The 26,282-nt window shown below is 42.0% G+C and overlaps 1 protein-coding gene across 6 annotated transcripts in view; it reads left to right on the forward strand.

Moving 5' to 3' along the window:
• The window catches only part of LOC119123531 (plexin-A1-like), a 117,540-nt gene that overhangs the window by 42,046 nt on the left and 49,212 nt on the right, over nucleotides 1-26,282 (forward strand). For 5 of the 6 annotated variants that reach the window (XM_037252704.1, XM_037252707.1, XM_037252706.1 and 2 more), the window contains 4 exons: nucleotides 14,922-15,062; nucleotides 23,210-23,310; nucleotides 25,053-25,176; nucleotides 25,503-25,656. In XM_037252704.1, coding sequence (XP_037108599.1) covers nucleotides 14,922-15,062; nucleotides 23,210-23,310; nucleotides 25,053-25,176; nucleotides 25,503-25,656 — 520 coding nt within the window. Of the gene's footprint in view, nucleotides 1-1,369; nucleotides 1,374-14,921; nucleotides 15,063-23,209; nucleotides 23,311-25,052; nucleotides 25,177-25,502; nucleotides 25,657-26,282 lie in introns of all 6 variants that reach the window. The other variant, XM_037252709.1, reaches the window with a different exon arrangement.

Genomic DNA, 26,282 nt, shown 5'->3' on the forward strand with positions numbered 1-26,282 from the left:
CTTCTCATTTATAGCTACTTGATGACAGAGCACGCTATGCCGCATATCAGTATAAGCTAGCATCTCCTACACACACAACATACACACACACACACACGTTTAATGAGCATATTAAAGGCATAGAGCTATTAAGGGATGTTGAAATGGGCCTTAGGTGAGTTAATCTGCAGCAAGGTAGCTCTCAGGAGCTCCAGGCTGTTGTTTGCTCCTCTAGGTGATTAGAGTTTAGAGGCTGGCTTTAAGGGAAATTAGCTTTCGATTGGGCCTTCTGATAAAGAGGTGCGCTTGTAATCGTTAGCGACCCCGAGGACTACAGAGTAAAGATCAAATGAGACGTATTGTTCAAAGTAATGTGGATTGATTTGAAAATGTGGTTTATTTTGTCTTTAGGCCACACTCTGCAAAGACGCTTTAAATAGTTGCAGTTGGCTCTCCACGTTGTCCATTTATTGGCAAACAACAAATAACAGCTTCCATTTAAATCTGGCCCGCTCGGTTATTTACTAAGTCTCTCGTCTCCGAGTCGCTACCAATTTGATCGTTAATTTAGTTCCCAACCTTGATAGGTTTGCATGTTCGCATTATTGCTCATTTCGTAATAGTCCGTTTGGAATAAACCGTCAACTCCCGGCACTTGATTGATTGACTCTTGTATTTTTGTCACACTTGCCTGTTTCCCCATCTACCTAACCCGGTGGTTTCGTGTCAAAAATCAAAAGTACAGGCAGGGAATCATCGCTGAGCGGCATGGAGGATAAAATAGATGACACAACACACACACACACACACACTTAATCAGACTGATTGCTGCTCTTGTTGCATCATTTCTCTAATGCATTGGTCCTACATCACTTTCTCCCTTGTGTGTGGCAATTCGAAAAACATTCTGGGGTCTCGGGAGAATCAGAAGCCGCAGGGGGCAAGTTCTGGCGTGCAAACCTCACCTGTACACTATTTACACTTGTACACATCAATTTCAGTTGTTTATAGTCAAGGCTGCTTTAACATTGCTCTTACTAACATTACTACTTTTTGGTTGCACACTTTGATTAAGTGCCTTTTAATCCATCATGACTGAATGGCTGGACATATGAAGCATTTGCTTTGCAACAAGAACCCCCAAAAATATTTTGCTGATTTAACTGACAAACATGTTCTCCTTAGTAGAGACATCCAAATGAGACAAAAACATTCACACGCAGATATATACACTGCGTCGACTTCGCTCCACCCCAGGGAAGAGTGATGAAGCCAGCAGCAATGCAAATTGGGTAAAATGTTCCGGAAAGTGGTTTTTCCCACCGGGACTCATCCACTCCAGCTTTGGGTTAGAGCTCACTCAGCTGATAAAGAGACCTTTGTTGGAAAGAAAGGTAAAGGTAATGAGGTAAAGGCAGAGTGATGGAGTGCTAGGATTTGTCGAAGCATATTTATTACATTGCTAAGTCGTGTCTTTTCAACTTTGCTATACAATAAATCCTCTTGTAAAAAATATTGAATAGAAATTATTTCTATCCTCCATTGACAGCGTTTATTACAACAATTACGGAATTAAATAAATCACATTCATCCAAGTGGTGGTTCGAGTTAAACCAGTGAAAAAGCAGCCAAATTCCCGTCATCATTTAATTGAAAAATAGCATCACATGCCTTTCTTGTGAGCGCTATTCAACTTTACCTCCATTTGAACTCTGGGGCGGGCAGTTTTCTCTGGCATAAGCCGTCACTCCCACCTTGTCCGTTGCGGGGGGCGGATTGTACTGGATTCAATTTATTGCCTTCCCTGAACTGTATGTGAATGTGTGTGTGTGTGTGTCACTTTGTGTGTGTTAGCCCAGCAAGGCTGGACAGTGAAGCATTTCCAGTCCACAAATGGGCCATGAAAAACCTACAGGTTGCACCATCTGTGTTCTGAATGGAGCGGTATTGTCAGTAGAGACTTTGTGCCTCGGCCAATAGCAATTTGAGCAAGCACACAAACAGTCGGTCGATTTATGCGGAGGCTGACTCCACAAACTTGGCATCACAGCACCTTGAGGATAGCAGAGAGGAAGTCAATGTGAATATGATATTTAGTTTTGCAGGAAATGACACAGTCCAGGAAGAGAGACACAATAAGAGTGAGTGGATGTGTTTTCGAAAGAGCCGCTTGTAAATACTTGCAGCCCTGTCCAATTGTGAAGGATGGAAAGAAAACAGTGTTTGCCAAGATGCAGTGGCTTGGCAAGTCAACAAACATTATCAGAGGGATTTCATGCAAAATAAGAGAATTTGTTTTAGTATCTAAAATGTGTTGCTTGGATGCTGCATATATCAGGCACTTATCTTAACAGCCTGGCAGACACCGCACCATTAGACATATTTACATTTACTCCCTCCCTCCTTGTTACCTCTTCCTTGTGCTGTCTCCTGGGGAAAATATTTTTTCTCCCTTTATTTAATGCAAAGAGCTTGAAACACAGTGTGTGACAAGTTTTGTAAAAATATAAGTCGAATTGACATTTTTAATTGTTTCAGAATCCAAATTCTGTGCGTTTGTGTTTTGCAACTGTTTATAAGTGAATGGTTCCTGTGTTTGTTTGTGTATGAGTCAGGAAGCAGGCAAACGGGAAACTGTCAAAGAGCCATTCATGCGCTTGTTGGGTGCGTTGTCCAGGTTTTGTTTTCAACCAATTCGAACCAATTTACTGTTTGGTTACCACGGTGGCAGGTTCATATTCACAAGAGGTTCCATTTACCCTCTAGCATGTCGCAACAAAAATGGCAGTAACTCGTATTCTTTAGTTGGCTTCAAATCAGGTCAGTAGAACTTGTCAGTAATCAATGCGTTAATGTGGACCTGTCTAATTACAAGTACGTCTTAATCAAGCCTTATTGTTTTGATCGCATCTTGGTGTCATTCTGTGAGCTCCCCATGTGCGTGTGAGACAAAGTAATCCAGGATAAAGGATTTCCTTTAGCCTTCTATATGGACAATTTCCCAGACTCATACACACTTCCTGTTTCTTTCTGAAAAACAGTGGGAAAGAAACGATAGGAAGTGACAAGGTTGGGTAAGATTGTGTGTGTGTGTGTGTGTGCTGGATGCAACGTCAGAATAAGTAGCACTTCTATAAAAAGCTGTCTTGTGACAATCAAGCACACTCAGCTGACTGTCTGGAAACTTTACCGTGCATTCCTTTCAGCTCACCACATTTGATTCATGGCAAGCCTTTTCCTGATTTTAGCTTTTTTTTTTTTTAAGTGTATGGGGAAGGCTGACGTAGGTCATCGGGCTTTTGCTCTATTTTGGAGGTAGTGAGAAAACGGGCTCGAAAGCAAACTGCCATGGAGGCAATAAGCCATGTAATTCAAAGAGACATGTGTCACGAGCCTGTATGGTGTACACACACACACACACACGCACACACCTACCTGAACTCATTTACACAAGGGTTCTTCTCTTACATATTGATGGTGGTGCTCGGTACGCTGTTGCACGTGCCGTTTTATATTAAGTCGTTCATTATACGGCGGACCCTACAACGCAAGTTGTTAATCCCCAAAGGGAATCATGCTAAGTGAATTAATTTGTTCTAGACTCAAACCATCTCCAGTCGTAAATCATTTATTCACTGTTCAATTTTTTAAGTAACCTTATAACATTTCTTACTGTCATCGAAACACTGTGTAAGAACACCAAATGAAACTAAAATAAAGTAAAAATCAAAACACTTGTGGAGATAATTCTTAAGATGTTCACTAAAGTTAGTCGCGATGGTTCAAACTCCCAAGTTTGGTTTTACTTTTATGGCGTGATCTCAAAACTCTTGATTGAATTCCAAATTGTAGGAAATGAAACCAGAGGTGTCCCTACTGTTTTCATTACATAACATGTTACCATTTTCTTTAAGTAATAGCAACAGTAAAGTTCCACAAAAATTTTTTTGCTGCTGTGATGTTTATATGAAGGTTATATAAACAACATAAAGTATTTATCTTGTCCCGCTTTCTTTCAGTTGAAGTCGATACTGTGATTTCACCCTGTTCCATTGCTGAAGCGAAAATAACGACCAATCATCTTCATGTGCTTTCATTGAATTTGACAGTTTTATGATTATTTGCTTCAGACCATCCTGGTTTCCCTTCCTCTTGCTGTCCCCCATTCTTATCTTTCCGCATACCTCTTTTATGTCCTCCCTCATGTTGCTCTTATGTGAATTACTGAAGCCAGTTCGCCGCTCACATTTACCGCGTTTAGTTTTTGTGACTTCCTGTACATGGAACACAAAACTATTCAAGTGTTATCGGTGTATGTGTTTGAGTTTATCCCTCCCAAAACGTTCAACACAATTACACAACATGTTGAGTATGTTCCTTTGTGGGGCGACGAGCATTATTAAAAATCAAGGTTCGGAAGCAGTCACATCCGGGTGTTCCAGGCTTAGTCCCCGCTGATTCAATCATTGCCAGATTTGTTCATGCTAATTGCACGCATGCTGGCCAGCCCTGGATGACATCATGCGCCCACATACAGCAAGTCGGTTACAGCTTCTTATTGTCATAATCTGGCAAGGCTCTGGCAAATGTGGGTGAGCTGGATCATTTGATTCGTCTCCTGAACCCATCCACATTCCTCTCCAGAGACCACAGCAATTGGTCGGACACCATTGTGTTTCCATGGCTACGGTCCAAAGCAGAGGCGGGGAATCTGTCACCACCTGGACATACCAGCTGCTCATGCACTTCTGTTGTGGCATGACAGGAATATGTGTGTGTGTTTGTGTGGCACCCCCAGTGAGAGCCGAGGATTGTCAATGGCATTCAATGAACATCCTTGGCCTAAATCTATCCCAATCCTTGCACTCGTTGACCTCTCGGTTACGCAAGGTGATGCCGTCCGGTTGTGTAGTATTTATAGATGTGTTTTAGTACAGCACAGCAAGTTTACGACCCATAGAAAGGGGAACTGTTTGATGTTGTCCATGTACCTTGTCTCAGAGACTTAAAATGTGCAAACCTCATTATTCTTACAGACTACCTACTTTTTAATTCTTGTTTGACATTTAGAATTTAGTGTGAAGTTTCAGATAATCACAATCTGTCTTTCTTGTGTACCATCATGATTTGTGTGCATGTATGTATACTGGGTGGAGATCCAATCATTCTCCCGACCCAATTCCTCTCATTCCATTCCGTTGTCTGTTTAACAGATGAAGTCTTGATTGCTGCAATCTGTGGTGGTGCATTCGAAAAAATTCAAGTCTATTGAAAGTGCAATGCAGAGCTGTGATCAAGACGAATTTTGCTTCGATGCATTCCATGGGATTTTGATCCTTGTTAGTTTGGCTTCACTACCTTTATTTGCCAAGTGTCGTTCTGCTCAAAATCAGCTTGCTGACCTTGCCAGTCAGTCGCAGGGCACAACCATTCACACTCACATTTGCACCATCACTGGGTGGGAACCGAAGCTCCACGCTGTCCACACAGAAGTCCAACAAATGTGTCACTACACCACCAGTGACTATGCTGTGTTCCGAAATGGAAAAGTACTGACATTTCTACCAAGCAGCAAATGAACGCTTAAACAATCCACAAAAAGACAGATTGGTCGTTTCTCAATATAAATAATGAAAAGTGCGTTAAAGTGAACTGGCCAAGTACATTTTTTCTCGAAATGTATTGTAGAACGTCGTCTCTTTGTAACTCCCCCATAACACTGACGTGTTTCTGTGATAGCAGCACAAAATGCATCTTGAGATGTATTCCCTGACAAGTCTTCACAAGTATCCAACCCATGCATCTTTGGTTTAAGCTAGCAAAAAAAGAACAACATCTGGGTCTCCTGTGGGTTCTTGGTTTATTGGTACTTTCAATTGGAACCGTACTTATGCCGCAACATTTCAAGAGACCGCAACAACGTAAGAACCGACAAGAACGGCCAATTGAGAAAGATTTGGGCTTGACTAGCACAGCCCCTGATGGAAATGATGAAAAGGTGTGTCTCCAAACCTTTGTCTATATACTTTTAGGGTGGCTGTTAGTCCCAGTCTTTCGTTCACAGCTCATTCTTTTTTTCTTTCCTCCCCTCGTCTGTCTTTTGATTCAGCCAAGCTTGTTGTATTATTGGACCGTGGCCAAGACTGCCACCATGAACTATTACAGAACACAGTATGACTTGTGAAGGAGGAATGAGATGTAAAAATGTAAAACTGGGACTATTCTGAATTAACCACGCGTGGAAATGAAGTCAGTGAATGAACATGTATTTAAAGGTGTTGCTACATTGCTCCAAGTTTTATTTCCTGTCTGTGGCCACATTGCTGTGCTTGTTTTCCCTCCCGTTCGTTAGCTTCAAACTATTTCAAGCACAAGGCCTCAGATCCAAGCCAGGGACTTTCCTTTACCTCACCGTGGGCTGAACAAATGACGAGTTCAGACTACACTTAGTTTTGTCAGACTTTAGAAATGGACGGTGGATATTTTACTGACAGAACATGCTGTAAACCGAGCAGCCTGGACAGTAATGGACAACAGAATGTTACGTCACAGTTCCTGGTCTATGGTCCTACTAACACTTTGTTTACGTCTTCCATTACTGTCTCTTTTCACTGATGATGTCATAGAAATGTCAAAACAAAACACAGCTTACTTCTTCCATGACGATGGTACAACTATTGAAGGAGGCATATTTTAGTCAAACTAAAAAAAATAAGGTGTTAGATTTTTTACTTTTTTTTCGTCAACATTCCAAGTTCATTTCGAGTAATGCCCAACAGATATTTCAGCATATTTCCACCCAGACTATCCATCTCCCTGTCCAGATTTGGAGCGTCCATAACTCTAACCTTATCCATCAGGACGTTTCTGTCCAACTCACAGCAGAAGGCCTTACATTCAGCCCCACGCCAAGAAAAACAGTTCTGCCTGACAGAGAAGCACAAATACGGTCTGGCTGTTAAGCAAACAGCACAGACCCCACCAGATGTACAAATCACATACCGCATCACCATTTGACACACTAAGACACAGGTCATGGTGTTTTTGACTCCAACCCAATGTTAATTCTTCCCCAGGCCCCTCTGAAATGTGAAGCTGACACAACACATGCACGCGGACCTCCGTATCCTCCTCTGGTGATTGCCATGCCGATACCCGTTACCCTTGAAACATATGGCGTGCTTTGTTTGTATACTGGATCGCTGTCTACCTCCACTGTGAAATGTAGACTAACACAGACGCAGAGTTGTTGAGCTAACAGATAGTCGTCGGATTGCATTTAAGAGCACGCGTGTCAGGAATGTGCCTCCCCTTCTCTACGAGTAACCAGCAACAACACACACACACACATGGAATTGTACACGTATCACATGTCCTGTATGGTAATCTCATAATTTCTGTCAGTGGTAAAAATTCAGCAGAACTGTCGGTCTTTTGTTTAAATGACAGCTCATCTTAATTTTTGCATTTATCACAATTCTCTGACATTTTAAGATGAATGCCAAGGAAAAGACACAGGTCGCGTTTGAATGGAGAGGTTAATCATGCGTGTAAGAAACACATTTGAAAAAGTCTTCAAGCAGTCTCACACTCTCCAAGTAAACACACACACACACACACACACGTTCAGAGCCAATAACTACCAGCCCACCACTGCTGTAAATTCCTCCAAACCACACCATAAAGCTGATTTTAAACACCATCTGTATTTCTTTACAGACAGACGTTATCTGTGCCCGTGTATGTGTAACGTGTGTGTTCTTGTTTCATTAAATTATCGTACTTACCAAGATTGTCGTTGTTCCCGCTGTAATTCTTAACATTGTCAACTCATGACTCCGCCAATTTTGTACCCAACGCCCACTGTCAAATTAGTTTCTCCCAGTCACAAACTCTGTTTTCATTTTTTTGCCATGAGTGTTTGTGGTTTTGGTAGGAGCTGAGTGAGGATTTAAACTTTTTTTTTTGCTTGCAAGGCGGAAAAAAAAACGCTGTTGAAAGAAAAGGCAGCAGTGCAAAATACTTGAGGATTTAATGCTTGAATGAGTGTTGAAGTATTGATAAAGAGCAATGTAAAAAAGGTGTTGAAAATCTCATGTTAGCTGTTGAACAGTGAAGTGGAGTGAAACAAATGTGAAGAAAGATTCAGAAAAAAAGGAATTTGAATCCAGGAGTGGTATGGCACACATTATGCTGAGGTTTAGTTTTGGCCTTACTCCCTCTTGTGTTACATCCAAATGCAAACATCTTCAAAGAAACACATGCTCACTCACTAATAGTCAAAATCATTCATACATGCTGAATTGGTATCTTCTTTTTATCCTGAAAATGTCACAGTGAAGAAGTAGTGCGATTCGATTCGATTCCCTATGGTACAGCAGAGGATATGAGACAGTGTTCTTGTCATTTTACAATATGAATTAACTTGGAAGTACTGGACATGTGGGCTTTCATTTAATAACATATCCCTCCAATAAAAGAAACAATCGATATATATCTCTGTTTTAAAGGGGAACGATTCAATTCGGTTCACTTCAATACACGCCCATCTTTTAAATCAAAACTGATTTTCTGTTTCAAATTAGTTTTCTACTACGTGCCTGAAAACTTGTATTATTTTACACATCACGTTTAATACTGTAGGGATAACCGTTTTGCCGTTGGTAAAACTATGTTTAAATTCATCTGAGAGATTAGTTGCTTCAGATGGGTGGCTAGTGGGTGACACTACTTGCGGAAATCTTTTTTTTATGTTTTTATCATCTCAATGTATTTTACTATTTTCCTGAGTCAAGTCAAAAAAGAATAAAAGATCTTATGTAGATTTTAACTACCGTAAAATTCCTCACCATGAATTTGGGTTCTTCCCAAGAAAGATTCAAATCACTCATCACCCTCTCTCCCTTTCTCTAAAAGATGCTATTAGAGGCACCAGTGGCCATGTAATCACTCTGGCTTTCCCACAGGAACACATGCACGCACCTACCTCGGTAATTACCGCTGAAGATGAGGTCCATAATCAGTGTAATCCCAGAGAATTGAGGATTTAGTCAGTGAATGGTGGGTCAAGTGATGCTGCGTGGTGCACCATCAGTTGTGGGATGTTGTTTGTTTTATGTTCTTAATGCCTTCTAGTTATTAATTGATTTAACGCCGCTCGCTCAATTGGGTATAAGCATCCTGTCTAACGCAGTTTGTAGACACACACTCGGCACAAACACCCTCACTGCTGCACACCTCGCCGCGCTCTCCATGTACGGTGTTTTTTACGCTCTGCAGATCTCTCATGATCCACCGACGATAGCATCTGGCCCTTGAAATCAACTTGCTTCCCATTCTTTGTCGTTACTTCCCACTTGCCAGTGTCTGATAAAACTAGCATCTTATTAGCATAGGTCAGTATTTCATCCGGGCTCAACTCCACTTTAAACTTGCACCGTAATCATATTCTTATTGCTGGATAAATAGAAAAGATGGCCTATAAATGTATGCATGCAATATCCTGTACATTGATATTCGCTCAGCAGTTGTTAATGTGTAATGTTGTTTCAGCTGACATATTCCATAAGGGAATTTGTGCTCCGCCTCCCAGTGAGAGAAGATCTTTCCTCATTTGAATGGCGACGCTAAAAAGGTTCAGTTGGGACGCTCAATCTCATTTTATTGTATATGATAATGTTGTGGTGCAATTTCTTCCACCGTTTGCGAGACGGCAGATAAAATCAGGCATAGTAAGGCGCCATAAGATGCGCGTGTGTGTCTACGCATGTAATTCCTCGCAGATGATTGAGTTAGTGTGATATAGTGCTGGCTGGAAGATGAAATGCCTCCGCCATGCTGTGTGTATAGTGACTCGCTGTGCTCACTTTATCTGACAACTACTAGCTAAAGACGCTTAATTTGAACGGGAAGACGAAGGAATGGGAAAAACAGGTAGTGATGTTTGAGAGACAAATGAGGGGAGAGAGAGTGTGTGCAGCAGTGATGATAAATTAATGACAAGATTCGTAAGGCTGGATTTACTCTGCAGGTCTTCTGGAGGAGCCCTGTTCAAATGTAGTACTATTTATGTTGTTTGTCAACAATTTGCAGCAACACATGGAAGTTCCATCCTTCCGTCCATCCATCCATCCATCCATCCATCCATCCATCCATCCATCCATCCATCCATCCATCCATCCATCCATCCATCCATCCATCCATCCATCCATCCATCCATCCATTCATCCATCCATTTTCTACCGTTTATCTGGGTCGGGTCACGGGGGCAGCAATTTCAGCAGGGAAGCCCAGACTTCCTTCTCCCCAGCCACTTTGTCCAGCAAAAGGTCACAGTCTCGCGCATGAATAGGTACAGTGCAGATTGGCAGGTGAAGATCCAAGCCTGTCAGTCCGAGTCGGCACGACAAGTAAACAAGAGAGGACAAAGGGATTCAAGTCACCCTTTTGGACTTGTTGTCAATGGCTTAATGGTTGTGAAATTTGTCAGAAAGTAGCTGCTTCGGTGTTAACAAAGGCTGTCCAAAGGTCTTTTATTTTGTCACCTGTGTCGTCAAATGAAGTTGTTTCAACTTTACTTTTGATCCCTGTGTTGCGTTTGTCTCCTGTTAATTGACAGCTCACTTGTTTTCTGAGTTTTGTTATGTGATTTTTCCAAGCTGAGCCAAGTGGCAAAATGGCCACCTCTAAGATGGATAAAAACAAGTGGATTACGCTGATTAATTTTTACTACGCAAACACAATATTAATCAGAATACCGTGTTTGGACTAGTAGACTATGTTGTAATATTTTTGGGGGATGTTGACTTACCCTTTGATATTTAGCAATAGAAATTAAATGGTGGCGCGTAAAGATCATGGTTGCCAGATCTTAAAATACCCTCAGGCAGAGACTGTTATGATAGCTGTCACACTAACATTCCACAGAGTGTGTTTTATATGTGGATACACACCACCTCCATCATTTGTCTGTCATGACGCTGTTGAAAGAAAGGCCGGCTGACCCACATATGGTGCTAGTTTACCCCCAGTTAATCCAAGTTGGCTGTATATGTTATAAAAATGTGTCCGTGCGTTTGCTTGCGTCTGTGGGGTGTGTGCGATGAGGGATTTGTCCGAAAGATGTGGAAGGTTGAGCACTCACGCGTGATGCTCCATCTGCCCTCATCTTTTCACCATTAGGGCATAAGCACACAAGCCGGCAGAATCGTCAAATAAACACCCTTCTAATTATTGAGGGCATCAATTATGTGTTTGACCTTAACTGCACAGACAATGATGGAAAAGCTGCGCTTGCTCATGCTCCGTTTTGAAAGTGATATTTTTTTGTATTGCGTCTTGCTCTGCCCAAGTCCAAGCTCGCAATGCGATAGGACGTGACTGATTTAAGAAAAGATGGACACGAAGCTATCATTAAGCGGTGAGGTAGTGCAACGTGGTGTCTATTCATTAGGATTTGTGTGGAATAACCTTGTGGAATAGATCGGCGACAATGATAGCAAGCAAGAATCAATGGTAGAAAATGCATGTGCAATACAGCCTTGAGAGGGAGGGGGAAAAAAACCCTTAATGGCCGTGCACAATACTATCTTGACAATTGCGCAACATAAATAATACACGCATGTCCTTCATGTTCATTTGTGTATGAGCAAGGTGTGAAAAGTAATTCAATATCACAGCGTATTTTACAGTATGTACAGGTCAATAACCTGTTTGGATTTTTAAATATCTCATATAATGGAAACAGAAAAAATCCTGTCCAGGGTCAAATTGTGTTGCAGCAATATTTCTGCCTGATTCTGGCTTGATAAAGTTTGTAAAATATAATTTACCATAGAACTGGGAAAGCTTTCAAGTTGGGATTGACCTTAGAAAGAATTGTATGGGTGAGGACCTGGTTTTAAGTGTTTCCATCCATTGTTAACTCTTTCATCCTCCTCGTGGCTCCGAACAGCACAGGTCCTATAGAACCCTGACACATTCCCTTTCTCTGTCCATCACGCTCTTTCTGCTTTCCTTTCTTCCCCTTTGTTCTGTTCAGGGCCATACTGAATTCCCCTCTCCACAAAAAAAAAAAAGCCACTCTCATACATGCGGGGCCTCCTGCACATCAAAGTCAGGAATGTGAGGCCTTCCGCAATTATACGGGGCCAGACGTGCTTATGTCACGTTTAAGGTGTTAAATGTGTGCATGGGTACATTTATACCGAGCAAAATATGCTTTATGTTCATCCACATTTTCCAGATCGGTTTTAAAATGTCACAGCCGTTCCCTGATCGACATGCAAAGGTTAAAGGTAACGATGCGTTGAAGATGTTTAGCAGACCTGGAACACCTGGACCCTTTTATTCTGTGTTGTTCTAAGCGAGGCTAATTTATGGCCTTTGAGAATTTCACAGTTATTTATTTCCATCCCTTTTTTTAGTTCTCTTCACTTGTTTAGAATTATGGAGATTTAGATTTTTAACTGATTCGAAATTTCCCGGCCCCTATTTGTTTCTTCCGAGCATATCTCAAGTTTCATTTCCACTCGGTCCATCACTTGTCACTGCCGGCAGTGACAGGCATCATTCTCATCATTTTCATGCTACTGTCTTATCAGCCAGCTCTTTCGCTGTCATGGCCCGGCCGCCCCATCACTAGCTTGCTATCACCGGTGTCTATCTCAGCCAAGCAGGCCTTGTGGCAAGATATCTTGGCACTGGGTGGGTTGGTGGGAATGAGGAAGGTTGGAGGAAAAAATCCAGAGGTCAAATGGCCACATTGCTTCTTGGTCATGTGGCCAATCTCACAATCATACTAAGCAGTAAATCCCAACTGGTGTTATCGGAATTCAGTGACCAGTGCAGGAGAAATTAATTCCGTTTGTGATCAGGTTTTGCCTGTGCCTCGGATTGGACTGTCTTCAGTTTTGGAGGTTTCATTATCATAAGATGGCAAAAAAAAAAGGGCTCCACCCAAATGCTTCTATGTATGAGTCTGCGAAAGCATCCATCAAGTATTTACTGGAAAGCTTAGCAATGAAGAGGAGACAATGACTGAGTAGCACTGTATCTGGACGTTGCATTGATTTCTTGACTTGATAAACATGCACAGCCACATCATGAATACGCCTTCAATTTCGACACGCTAAAAAAAGAGACGCTTGTAGATTGATGGGGCAGACGTGTCGATTTTTAAGGCTCCACACAGTCATATTTTATTTTTTTCTATTAAGTTTGGCTGCCTTCTGGTAAACCGGTTAATAGATTGTGTTGCTTTTATCTCTTGTGCCGTTGGACTCAAACAATGTGTCCAATTCCTTCATCCGTCCATCCATCCATCCATCCATCATTGTGTCCATCCCCATGGATTATGTCGTCAGTAGTACACTTAAGTCTTCTTAGTAATGGTGTTCTCCTGCTGGTTTCAATATTTTCAGCTTTGGCTGTGCTCCCTTTTGGATAAATGGATATGAACATTATTACTTCCTTTCACGGGTCGACTACCTTCAATTGCTTCCATTTTTTTTTTCTTTATACATTTCTCACTTTCCACAGTTGTGTTTTCACTGCATACAATATCCCTCTTGAGAGCGAAGGTTGAATGAAACAACAGCAGTAGGCAAAGGAGCAATTTGTCCGATGGTAAACTGGTACGCAAATATTCACTGTCATTTCGATGTCGATGGAAATCTTTGGGTTGACGGTCACACGATGCGCTAATGAGAGAAGCCCACTGACAAGCTCGTCCACCCCAGCGTGTCATTCGTTGTTTTTTCTCATCTCTTTAAAAATGATATTGTTATTCATTTCTGGTCCAGATAGGATCCATAACGCATTCCTTGTTTACTGCTCCATTATCTTGATAATATTGTCTTTATTTCTGCTTATCGCCAGTGCTTTATCTCTTTTTTGGTTGGGCTCTTTCTCTTGCGGAAATAATAGGACGCCCGTCTGTTCGTTTGTAAACAAATTATTTAATATTTATATTGAGTTTTCCATCCACTATATTTTTGAGTCCATTTACATCCTGAGATACTTTTTACGGTGTGCATATCCAGCAATAACTGTCTAATATGTTTGTTTCTAATCATGCTTTATCTTCTATATCAGAGCGAGCCTATTTGTCTGCATGTCTTTGTATACATTTTCCAACTACTCATTGCCGCTGTCCCTGTTCTTGTCATTGTGAGCTGATAGCAGAGCGACTTGACAATAACGGAGAGATGCTACTTGCCCCCCCCCCTCCCACCACCCCCGTCCCTCGCCACTGCTTTGTGATTTTCATTTGCTGCTGAGATGACTTTGGCTCACAGCCATCCCAGCCAGACAATCTTCCATCCTCTCTCTGCTCCATTACTGTTCACGTCTTGTTGAACTGTTCAGCAAAGATCACAAAGACACTTAGACCTGCAAGGCGCTACACAATGGTCATCCCTTTTTTCCACATCAAGATTATTAAAGAGATTAGCGTGATTCTTTCTGAGCAATGTATACTATTTTCCACTTTGTTTGATTTCATTTGCTTGGGAGACGTGTTGTTTCTTTGAAAGGTTGAGTAGTTCCCTTTCCATTTATCTACTTGTGTAATCAAGTCTCCATAACTATAATTAGTTGCAATAGAATCAACACACACTATTGGCAAAGGCTTGCAATTAGGCCATTTACTATGTCGAGCATCCACTTTTCAATCAATTGTCAGATTGGATGGTTGCAGCGCCAGCGAGATGGATAAATAGCTCCTTGTGGATACGTGTTGCATTATTGACATTGTAGAGTCTGAGTTATGAGCTACAGTTTTCAGATGGAAGGAACATTTGTCTTATATCTAAAGGGTATTGTTGTGCTTATATATGCACTCTTGATTTGGAACAAGGAAATATTAAAATGATCCCCCCCCAAAAATCGCACCATGATTTATTTTGCATAATTTGTTGCATTGTCTGTGTTCCTCTTTTTAGATCTTGGTGAACTCTGTGAGTCCAAACCGTCCATCAGTACTCTATGAAAAGGTGACTTTAAGTGAAGGAGGAAGTCCCATGCTGAGAGACATGCTCTTCAGCCCAGACCAGCAGTACCTCTACACACTGACTGACAGACAGGTGAGTTTGTCCTTCATGTCTATTTAAAAAAATAAATCAAAGCAAAACAGAAAAATACAAAAAACAAACAAATAATAACAACCCGAGAAGAAATACACCAAATAGAAAAAATGTCTGTACGTCATTCTAAGGTTAAGCCATATCCAGTTTTCTTGATGATGACTTTTTTTTTGCATGCTTATAGTACACGATATTATTTTTATGGACATTAACGCCTGCCTACATGCAGATGTAACACTTTCTTTTCTTCGGACCATTATCAACAGATAACCCCCAGCCCCATTAAACATACACTTCAAGCAATTTTAATGCTACCCATACGATCACCTCCCAGCTATATGGACCAAACGAGCCAGCATGACCTCTAATAATGAACATGTACGCACACACAGACATACAGAGGGTGAGCGGTCACATGTGCTGTGTGTGTCTACACACCGATGGTCATTACCAGCCCCACCGCTGATGTCGACTCTGATGGTAGGACTCAGAGAGCAATAAGACTGGGGATTGGAAGGGGGGTGGTGTGCAGGCGGAGGCGAGCGTGTCACAGCTCTGTCGCTCCCCAGGCCCAGCTGCTCCCCTCATTTGTCTGTCTCATTAGCGCGCAGTGAGTGAAGGAAGCAGAGCCGGTGCTTGCATGATGCAAAGATGGCCTTTTTTAATAGATCTAAAGCGGCTGTCTGATTAAAACGGCCGAGATATATGTGTGATGTTTGCTTTTATGGAAGGTGTTGGAGACTTGGCAAATCTCCTCTGTAGCGAGCCAAGCAGAGGCTATTAAATTGAATCATATTTCTCAGTTAAAGACCCGTGGGCAAGGGCTTTACAAGAATTCACATGGTCATTTGTGATGAATAAACTTTTTAGAACTTAGAACAAACTGCACTTAGTTGTTGTACTTTCATGTACACACATGCTTGTCTTGCCTTTTGTTAAATCGCCATTAATAACTCAGGCTTGAGTTAAGCAGAGCAGGAGAGCGAGCGGGTTGCCAGGCCTGCTTTTTGAAGCCCCTCCCATCACTAATGACCTCCCATCACTAATGACCAGAGGGGAGCAATTCCTCCCTCTTGCCCTCCACCCTCTCCTCATTTTATCCGCTGCCCCCCCCCCCCCTACTTGTACGAATCTGTCTCGACTGACACACACTCACACACGTTTCTAACTAAGCCCAAATTGAGTCCTCCCCTCTCAGCTGCCTTATACTGATCCCATTGCCGTGTTTTAATGATCTCTCGCTATTACCCCCTTTTGCACCTCTGCTCAACACACAAATACGGCAACGCAATTGGCAGCGCTGGATTTTATTCGCGACACACTGCAGGTTACTTTGCATGAGTCCGGCGGCCATGCTCTTCTTTTCCTATCTGCTCATGACATGGACGCGCGCACACACGCAGTAGCTCTCAGTGAAGCGCGTGCGTGTCTGCGTGTAGCTGGTTGCCTGCAGGGGCTCCTCAGACAAGCCAAGAACATTAAGGTGTCACTGGACATTTCCACTCGCGCGTAGCCCAAGACAAGACCTCCCTTTTCTCCATCCCTCCACACACAGACACACACACACACAAAGACACACACTGGCCGGTGAATCAGAGTTAGGGGCGAGGCTCTGTGATTTATGACTTGCTCAATTCCAGCTATATTCATCACTGTCATTATTATTGATAGAAGATATGACATCAGGAGAGGGCAGTCTGCTGAAAGTGTGTGTGTTGTGTGTCTGTGCGTGTGTGTGTATGTGTGCGTGCATGCGTGGGTGGGTGTGTGTGTGTGTGTACGCTTCGAACAGGGTGCTAATACAATACAAAGTAGTAAATGTCTTTCCATTAAAGTATTTTATATTGTTATTTTGGGGCTGGAATTGATGTACTGTATGTCGGTTTTTTTTTTGCCAACTAAATGTGGCATTTCTTAAGTCGCCTTTTCCGTGGTACATTTTTCAATTATTGCTGATTGCATAATAGCTCTTTTGAAGTATGTTGCAAACCAAGTCAGCAGCACCTACCAAAGCTTGTAAGCAGACTTACACGACATGAATTATGGAGAGATTTAAGACCCTTTTTCACTGAGCTGCGAACAAATGCGAGTGTTTCCCAAGATAGCAAACGTTGAGCTCTCGTCGGGGTTCATTCAAGGTTGCCCACAACTGTATTCCCTTTTTTTTAGTTTGCGTCTCGGAGGGAAACCAATGTGTTGTATTGTCTGATTGATTCCCCACAACGAGGCGTAATTATTTAATGTCTCCCACATATGGTTTCATCACGCATCAGTCCGGGGTGCTCTTGTTTGTGTGTCCGCCGATCTGTTTACATTCCCGTATTACTGGTCCGCCGCCAATCTCGTTAGTACACACATTAGCACTGACTGACATCAACACACATAACAAGGCAGCTGGTTGTATCAATCAAGACTGTCATTTAGTCAACTCAATACAGCTAATCAGTCAGGTCTAAGTGGCTCCAAGATTAATTTGCCCTATTTATCAACATACATTTCCGATAGTTAACAATCGGACAAAAAAGTAGTTTAAAATAACACATATTTGGCTGCGTTCTTGATGTATTCATCTTTTAAGTGTTCACATCTTAAATTCTTGGATTTATTCAGGATAGAGTGGATTTCATGCAGTTTTATTTACAAAATAATAATCGAAATATTTATTTTAATGACTTCCCGCCACCCTCTTTTCAACTCCCTGGTTTATCCATGCAAGGCTTGAAGAGCACAAACATCATACATTAGTCGCTCAGGAGTAGCTATGCACAGCGAAAGACTTTGAACAAGTCGGTGGTCTTTGTCATGCAAATGTTAATGGACATGGCGCGGTGAGGCGAAGGCAGCTGTGAAAAGGAGAGCGGCAAAAGCGAGTGCAGCGTTTTACTCGATTCTAAAAGTTCAAACCATTATTGCTCTTTTTCTCGCACAATGTCGAGCAGACACGCAGCAGTTTATTCAGCGGTGTTAATCATAGTGATTAATGAATGAATTTGGGCATTTTGTGTCTCAATGCACTTTTGATGATAGCTCCTGAAAATATACAAAAGCTGAATAGCAAGCAGTTAACTAGCTAGTATGCCCACACCCAAGAAAATTATTTAATACTACTACTAAGAATAATACTGTAAATAAAAATAATAGAGTTCAGTCATCATAATTCATTTAAAAACTATTTTCATCCTTTTGGCACAATATTTTTTAATAATGTCCTTTTCAGTCAGTACCAGTATTTTCAGGACTATAAGGCGCACCTTCAATGAATGGCCCATTTTAAAACTTTGTCCTTATATAAGGCGCACCGGACTATAAGGCGCACCATGAATGCATCATGTCAGATTTTTAATCCAAATCAAATCCTTCTCCATTTTATCTTTTTTATTTCAACTTCAGACGCAACAAATTACTTTATAATCACAAAATAAGGATCCATAGTCTTTTTGAGTCATGATTCATAGTCTTCAGCGGGCCTCTTATGATTGATTTCATGACACAATGCTTCGGGCCAGTTTAAATTTAGGGATTTGGTCCATATATAAGGCGCACCGGACTATAAGGCGCACTGTTGGCTTTTGAGAAAATTTTAGGTTTTTCGGTGCGCCTTATAGTACGGAAAATACGGTACATTATATTCGGATCTCAATAACACAATGGAATCCTAAGTATCCAAAAGGTTTGTTCAGCTGAGTAGAAGTTTGCACCATTTTGGTTAATACGATGATTTTATTGAATAAGTTCCAAATACTTATTAACAGTCTCACATTTCAGAAGATTGAGCAAGGCGTTGATCAAAAGAGAGAGATTATTTCTTGCGGCCTCGCCCCCCGTTACACTTTCCCGTTCTATCTCTTGTGGGATTTTGCGGCATCGGAAAAAGTGTGTGCAGACGCGTCTTGATGCTATCAGTTCTAACGCAAGTCTAGCTGTCACTAGATAGCTCTGTCTTTCTCTCATCTCTTGCTGTTTTACTCCATTGTTGTCTCCCAAAAGGACGGCGCAATGGTCCAGACTGATAGGGTTGGAAAAGAAGGTGAGATAGATAGGGAGGTTAATGGTTTCTCTTCCTCTCCATTTGGCCCTACTCCTCAATCGAACATACAATTGGCGATCTTGTAGCTGGATGGCGATGAGTGGGAAAATGTGGTTCTGACTGACTGCTATGGAATGATGCCAGCCTAAAAGTTGATATGGCCTTTATTGTGTCACATCACACATTTGAGCCGAGTGTCTGTTCAAAACTTGGCTAATTGTTCTGAATTGAATTCTTTAGATGAAATATAAAACTCCCTAGCGAGCCACTTTTCAGGTCAGGTTTTACACAATGGCAGCGTTATAGAGTCGAAATAAAAAGCAACCGGGTCTCAAATTGGAAAAGTACCGTACTTTATAACAGAAAGAAAAAATGGCGGACCAAGGCGCTATTGAGTGATTGTGTTGCTTAAGAGTTTGATAACACTTCTCCAGTTAAGTGAATGTCTTTTTCTCTGTGCACAGTCAGTTTTCATTTTTAAAATAGTACCTCCTCAATAGCTATAGGAAACAGTAAGAACTGTCGCCATTTACTTCTTGGCATGTGACCAATGGCCATAATAGAGGAAAATAATCATATTTGAGGTGGTACTTGAGGGAACCAAGAAAATAGATTGCTACAGCAAAGTGGTGTATAATTCAGGAATATCACAGAGACGCTTGGTGGAGGTGGTGTACACCATGTACAGGTTGCCAGCCAATCACAGGGCACTCAAAGACAAACGGACAAAAAAACGTTCACACTCACACTTAAGGACAATTTTGAGTCTTCATTTAGGCGTGTCTGAAGACCCATGCAAGCACAGGGAGAACATGCAAACTGGACAGCAGGTCGTAAATGTAGCACTGGAGCTAACACAATACTCGACACCTTAAACTAACAATATAAACGATAAGCAGGTTATATATAAGTAGTGCCACCTTGGAAAAGTTCTTAACCTTTTACATCATCAATCGATAAACTGAATCGCCAGGCAAGCAAAGGATTTCTGAAAATCTATTCACTGGAAACCGATCCTCAAAAATTCCGATTTCAAATTCTGATTCCTAGACTACATTAAATCCATTTATGCGTAAAGGTACCCAAAGTGAAGCAGACGGCTATAGCTGCAAGATTCAGAGCTTCCCAACTTCCACAGCTCATCCAAACACCTTTGAGGAATGACTGTATTGTCTTCCCCCGTCTCTTCTGCTGGCGACCTGTGTACATGGCGCTGGGTCGCTTGGCAGTGCTAATGGAAATGCCAGCTGTGTGGCTTCTCACTCCTCACAAAGTCCATTTACTAAAGTGACAGAGTCATTTACCAGGCAGCCGCTCTCTCCCATCCGCAGTTAATTAGAAGACCTCCAGGCTCGTCGTCTACCTTCGCCATTCACATCCACCCCGTCCGTCTCTCTCTTTTTCACCCTCTGCCTTTTTCACACCTTTGTTTTGGCGGCTTTTTCTTCTTCAGTCCCTGTCTTGGTCTGCTGTTTTTCTCTCTCCAGTTTATTCTTCCATCCCCACCACATGCACCAACTGGCTTCACAAAGGACTGTGGAGTCGACTGACCTATAGTGAGAGATTGAACTTTCCTGGAGTTAATTGGAACGTCCATATAACAAGAGCCGCAATGAAGACTGATGAGATTTAATTATTTTTCAACATTTTTTTGTCCTACTCATACAACCACACTTCTGTTGTCGTTAGGCTTAGCTAAAAGATATTACAGAATCCCATAAATAAATGCCCCAAGTGGCCACAAAGGATATGAACAATACCATGTTGTAATTTGTAATCAAATGTACAATATATTGACATATACAGAACAATCAATGATTAAGAAAGCAACATGTCTTCTTAATCATGGTGCGAGACAACAAAAAAAAAAGACTAACCAATACTCTCTGCTGTCGTTTTTAATGTATAAAAAAAAACAGCCTCAACAAGGCAGGGCCTTTTATGTGTTTAGATTTAATAAGCAATGAAAAGCCACGTTAAAAGCTTTACACGTCCTTTGGGTTTGGGGGTGACCGTCACAAAGCCTGTTAGCTGCACTCTTAAAAGCAGGTGATAGCGCACTGTAAAAACAGATTGAAGAGGAAAGGTGGAAAGTTCACAGGCAAAAGAAGACGTCAAGACACTTCAGTCAGCCGGGCTCGAGCGGTCGGAGAAGGCCGAGAAAGGAGGGACTTGAGTTACAGTGCGGAGGCCATTGTAAATTAGAGGAGATGGCAAGAGAGAGGAGCATCCAGTCTTGCTTTATGAGGTCATTTAAAGGAGTAATGTGCTACGCAGCCTGAAATTGGCTTTCATTAAAAGAGCCATCGGGAGAGACTGGAAGTAGGGAAACTGAGAATGTATGTCAGTATGTGTGGAGGCAACTCATATATTATCATCAACATGGAGTATGTGTTGATTATTGGGATGCAAGTAGACTTCAGTGAGGCATTTTCCAATCCCATCAGACTAGTTCACCATAACGACTTTCTATTGCATCGATATTTTCTTTTTCGTTGTACCACATTTGCCTCATCACTTGGGATGGACAACTGGCCGTGTCGATCATCACACAGCGCAATGACAAGGTGATGTAAGATCACCACGGCCTGGTAGTGTAAGCGGGATTTACGGCATGTGGCCCCATTGTCTTTAATCATCATCATCATCGTGATGTATGGAGAAGAAGAGCTGTGATGAATCCTTCTTGCGTTCCTCCTCTTTGTTAAATCACAATCCAATCTAAGAAATGGTGTCTTTTTTGCCGCCATTATCTGCTTATTCGTTCACACGGTTGTTCTTGTAGACATTGTTCAGCTCGCCTTTCAAATGGAATCTGGATTCACACTCATGGCGACAATGACGCATAGTAAGCGTCTGCCACCGTAACCCGTCTCCTCATAGATTCCCTCTTTTGCGTGTTTGTCTTCCATGACGCTTTCATTCATCCAACCAACCGGCCGCTCTTGTCTTCTCTGCTCTACACCTTCGCTCACTCGTATCATTTTCTATGGACTGCTCTCTGGACCTAATTGTGTTTCTTTTTATTTTGCCTCCCTCTGCGCCATATTGTTCCTTTAAAAACATTGTAGGCAGACTTTGGGGCGCACAAATGAGTTCCATTATGTCACATCTGTCCTACATATCTGTTGTAGTTGGAGCTCACGTGGGACTCTTGGCCTCAAGTTTAATATTTCATTGCTCTGTTCCTTTGTGCTCCTGGATTCTCTCCTGCAGTCTGTGTTCCTCTTTTCATTCCGCAATATCATACACCCCGGTTGCACTTCATAAGAAGAAGCCACGCCCCCCCATTTGCCCCCACATTCCATTGAAAGCTGGTTCTCATAACATCCCTGTGTGACCACACTAGTTAGCCGGGGGATGTTTGTTAGATGTTGTTTCTCCCTAATAAGCAAGGTAAGTGCACTGCCTGATTTAAAGTAGCCTGCAGTAGCAACTCGATACAAGCGCAGGCACACACATGTTCACACACCATGACGCAGGGATCGAGTTACTCAGCAACTCGGGGACCCCGTTAGCAAGGAAAAGTTAATCACGGTTCCGCTCAAACCATGTTCTAATACACTTTTTGGGACACATTCCAATATTTGTTTTTTTTAAACAATTTTATGATCTTTCTCAAACCTAGAAACATTCACGTGCACACAAGGACATGTCCACTTTGTTGCACATATGCTTGTGATTTTCCTGTCAAACATCAAGTGAGAAATATCTTGAAATAGTCCTGCTTCCTGATCCGCAGGGAGCATGTTGTGAATCATCTTGTAACACCTTTAAGTGGAGTGAAGGACACTTTTTTGTGTATCTGGCACCTGAGCAAGCCCACACTTCTGGCATGCATCTGAATGACTGACACACACAAACACACATTGTCACATAGGACCTTGTTACCCCGACTTTGTTCAAACACTTGAGTCTGTCTCGCGACGTGTACACTTCCCTGTCTCTCAATGTTTTTTTGAGGTCACCATACAATCTGTGACCACTTGTCATGTCTCCCATCATGCATTGCAGGGGGCTCACCACATACGCTGTTACTCATCATGAGCCAAGTTAATGGAGAAATAATGTCTCGACTAACCTTCTCTTTCTGTATTTGTGCCGCTTGGTTTCTCTGCAGGTGGTGAGAGTTCCAGTGGAGAGTTGTGAACAGTACACGACATGCGGGGAGTGTTTAGGCTCCAGAGACCCTCACTGTGGGTGGTGTGTCCTCCACAATGTGTAAGTACCCACACTGATTATTGAGGTTTGCTAACAGTCAAAATACTTGTGCTATATTTATCTTGACTACTTTATTCGACAGTTAATCCTGTTTCAATTTAGGATTAATTTCCCCGGCCAAAATTTTGAGTTAATGTGAATGTTTTTTGTTGAATATATGGCTGGTTCCCTGGAAGTGTGGTCCAGAAGTGTGCCATGAGAGTCAAAGACAAAAAAAGGATCATTTATCTCGACTAAACAAATATACATTCTGTATGCATTCATTGATAAATTCGGATTTTAAATTTTGGTTAGAAATTTTCCTTTACATCCTAACACAATCTCCTGCTTAATTTCTACATTTACGCCCAAATAATTCACCTAAACTTTGGTCAATAACTCAATTGAGTTACAATACTTACTTGAATATTGTTTTCACTATTAACAGTAAATAATTTTAATGGGGTTTGGTGCAGGGTTTAAAATGTTCTAAATGCCAAACAAAGTACCAATGATGGCTTGTGGCAAGCTTACCTATCCCCAATTTTTTCAAACTAAGTGAGTGCTAGTGAGTGTCAAGAGTAATTATACGTTATTGCAAGGTGACAGGAAGTTAGACTACATCCAGAAGACCGTGAGCATTTTGGCCTAATGCCGTTTCCGGCCGTGTTAATTAAAACTAGACAACTTATCAGCAAGCTGTCTGTGCTTCAGGCACGCACAATCACATGTGTGCCGCCCCGCCATCATTAAAATGACAACATGGTGACGGGCTTGAACCAGTGATAACCTGCCATTGGGCCACATCTCGACTGTGTGTCATTTTCTAGCTGACTGTGTTGCCAAATCTGGCAAAGGCCCTGCGGATAAAAAGGGGCAAATCTTAATAGGCAAATTATTTATAAGCCTCGTTTCGGGCCTCTGGTGCCTTTAGCCACATCTTATTAATAGCCATGGTAGTTTCAATCAACAGTAGAATTGAGCTGGGCACACACATGCAGGGGTTTTTAGGAAATACGCACACACGAGCTGCAGCAAAAAAGAAAAGAAAAATCTCCTAATAGTCTTTGTGTGTGAGTTTACGAGTAGTCGGAGGGGCTTCTGGCGATCGAACAAACGCCTCGACCAGACTAACTAAATGAGAGGACGGGGGCTGCTCACGGAGGGAAGCAGTTAGCATTTTTCCCCGCCTCCCCATTATTGTCAGTCCTTCTCAGAGTGCCACATCAGCTCTTTTCACTCACCTCTGGGACCAGTTGTTGTTAGCGCTGAGGTGAAGTGATAGCTAATGCATTATGAATAGCTAATAGTAAAACTGCTGCACGGCGATGCTTTTTTTTTTCTCCTCGTCATCAGCTGCCTGGTAATAAGCAAAGGGGAAATTGCTGACCCTTTTTGCTATGCGCTGGGTTTGAATGGTATCATTTTTACAGCTCAGTGAAACTTTAATGGTTGCATATATATCTCCTGACAAGTTGAAATTGGGCGGGACTGTAAAGTGAACAGATGAGGAGCTGTGTGGGTGTACACAGCTTAGTGTTTCTTGCACAAATGTCAAGGCCACCAGGGTAATGATGTTTAGGCCTGCCGTAATGGCCGTGGCGAGCTATTAGCCAATTTGTCTTCTATTATTGCTCTCGTTTACCGCGTGAAGGTGATTGTTCTGCTTCTTTATCATGTTTAAAATGATTGTCATAACATCAAAACACTTATCTTTGCCCCTGTCTCTTTCTCGTCACTCTTTTTTTTTTCTCGCTCTAAAGATGCTCACGAAAGGACCGTTGTGAAAGGGCGGGAGAACCGCAGAGGTTCGCATCAGACCAGAGACAGTGTGTGGAGCTCACCGTTCAGCCCAGAAATATTTCCGTCACTATGTCGGAAGTGCAGGTACGTGTTTTTATATTTTAACTCTCTTTGAGAAGTTCTATACAAATGAAATGTGGTACCCATTGTGAATCTAATATTGAAAATGGATCCCAACTGGTTCTTGGTGCACCATAACACACACATTAACCTTGCTATAATTATAATAGCTGCCATTGTAACAGATGCACACGCAAATTACCGGGCCCATCACACACCCACACGTAGTCCGGCTTCCCCCCCCCCATCCAGTGCCCATTAACCCCCATGTCATATCTTATAACAATCCATGTACACCGTGTCCTTCCATTGATCTTGCACTGATTGCCTGACTCTCCCTCTCTCAAAAGCTGGTCCTTCAGGCTCGTAACGTGCCTGATCTGTTGGCGGGGGTCAACTGCTCCTTCGAGGACTACGTGGAGACCGAGGGACTGATCCAAGGCGGACACATTTACTGCCTGTCCCCCTCAGCCCGTGACGTCATCCCCATCACACGGAACAAAGGTTGGATATGTTTAGCGGGGTGATGAAATCACTAATCAGAGGATCTTCCATTTTGCTTTTGCTGAGTCTCTTTTAAAGTTTTGTTGCATATGCTCCCCTCTGCATTGTGCCCAGAATTTATTTGCTGCTATTAATTCATCAGCATGGGCTGATGTCTCCTTCTGAGGGGTCTTTTTTTCTACTGTGCAATCTGAGAAGGATGCAGCTGTGCAGCTACCAGAAAATATTTTTAGCAGTATTAGATGATTTGCTGAGTGTGACTCTATCCAGAATACCTTGTCATTACCAATAATTCTTGGCTGTTCCATTTCAAAGCCTCCTAACTCAAGTTTGCATTTTTCCCCTGAAAATAGCCACGTTTTTGAATTCCCATTATCATGCATTATGCACCGTTGTCAGTTTCACTTATTTATTTTTTCTTTCCTTCTAAAGGACACTGCTTGTGCCTCTAACTTATTTTCAAAGCCAGGAATCGGTGATTATGGCTGTATTTAGACATATCCGCTTCCTCTTGTTTTAGCAGAGATAGTGCATGTCAGCTTCTATTTTTGCCACACAAATGATGAATGTATTCCAAGCACCAAAATATATGCAACGTGGAGGTTTTCTCCAAGTGGCACTGTCAT

This window comes from Syngnathus acus, chromosome 5 (genome assembly GCF_901709675.1).
Source record: "Syngnathus acus chromosome 5, fSynAcu1.2, whole genome shotgun sequence".
Taxonomy (NCBI): Eukaryota; Metazoa; Chordata; class Actinopteri; order Syngnathiformes; family Syngnathidae; genus Syngnathus; species Syngnathus acus.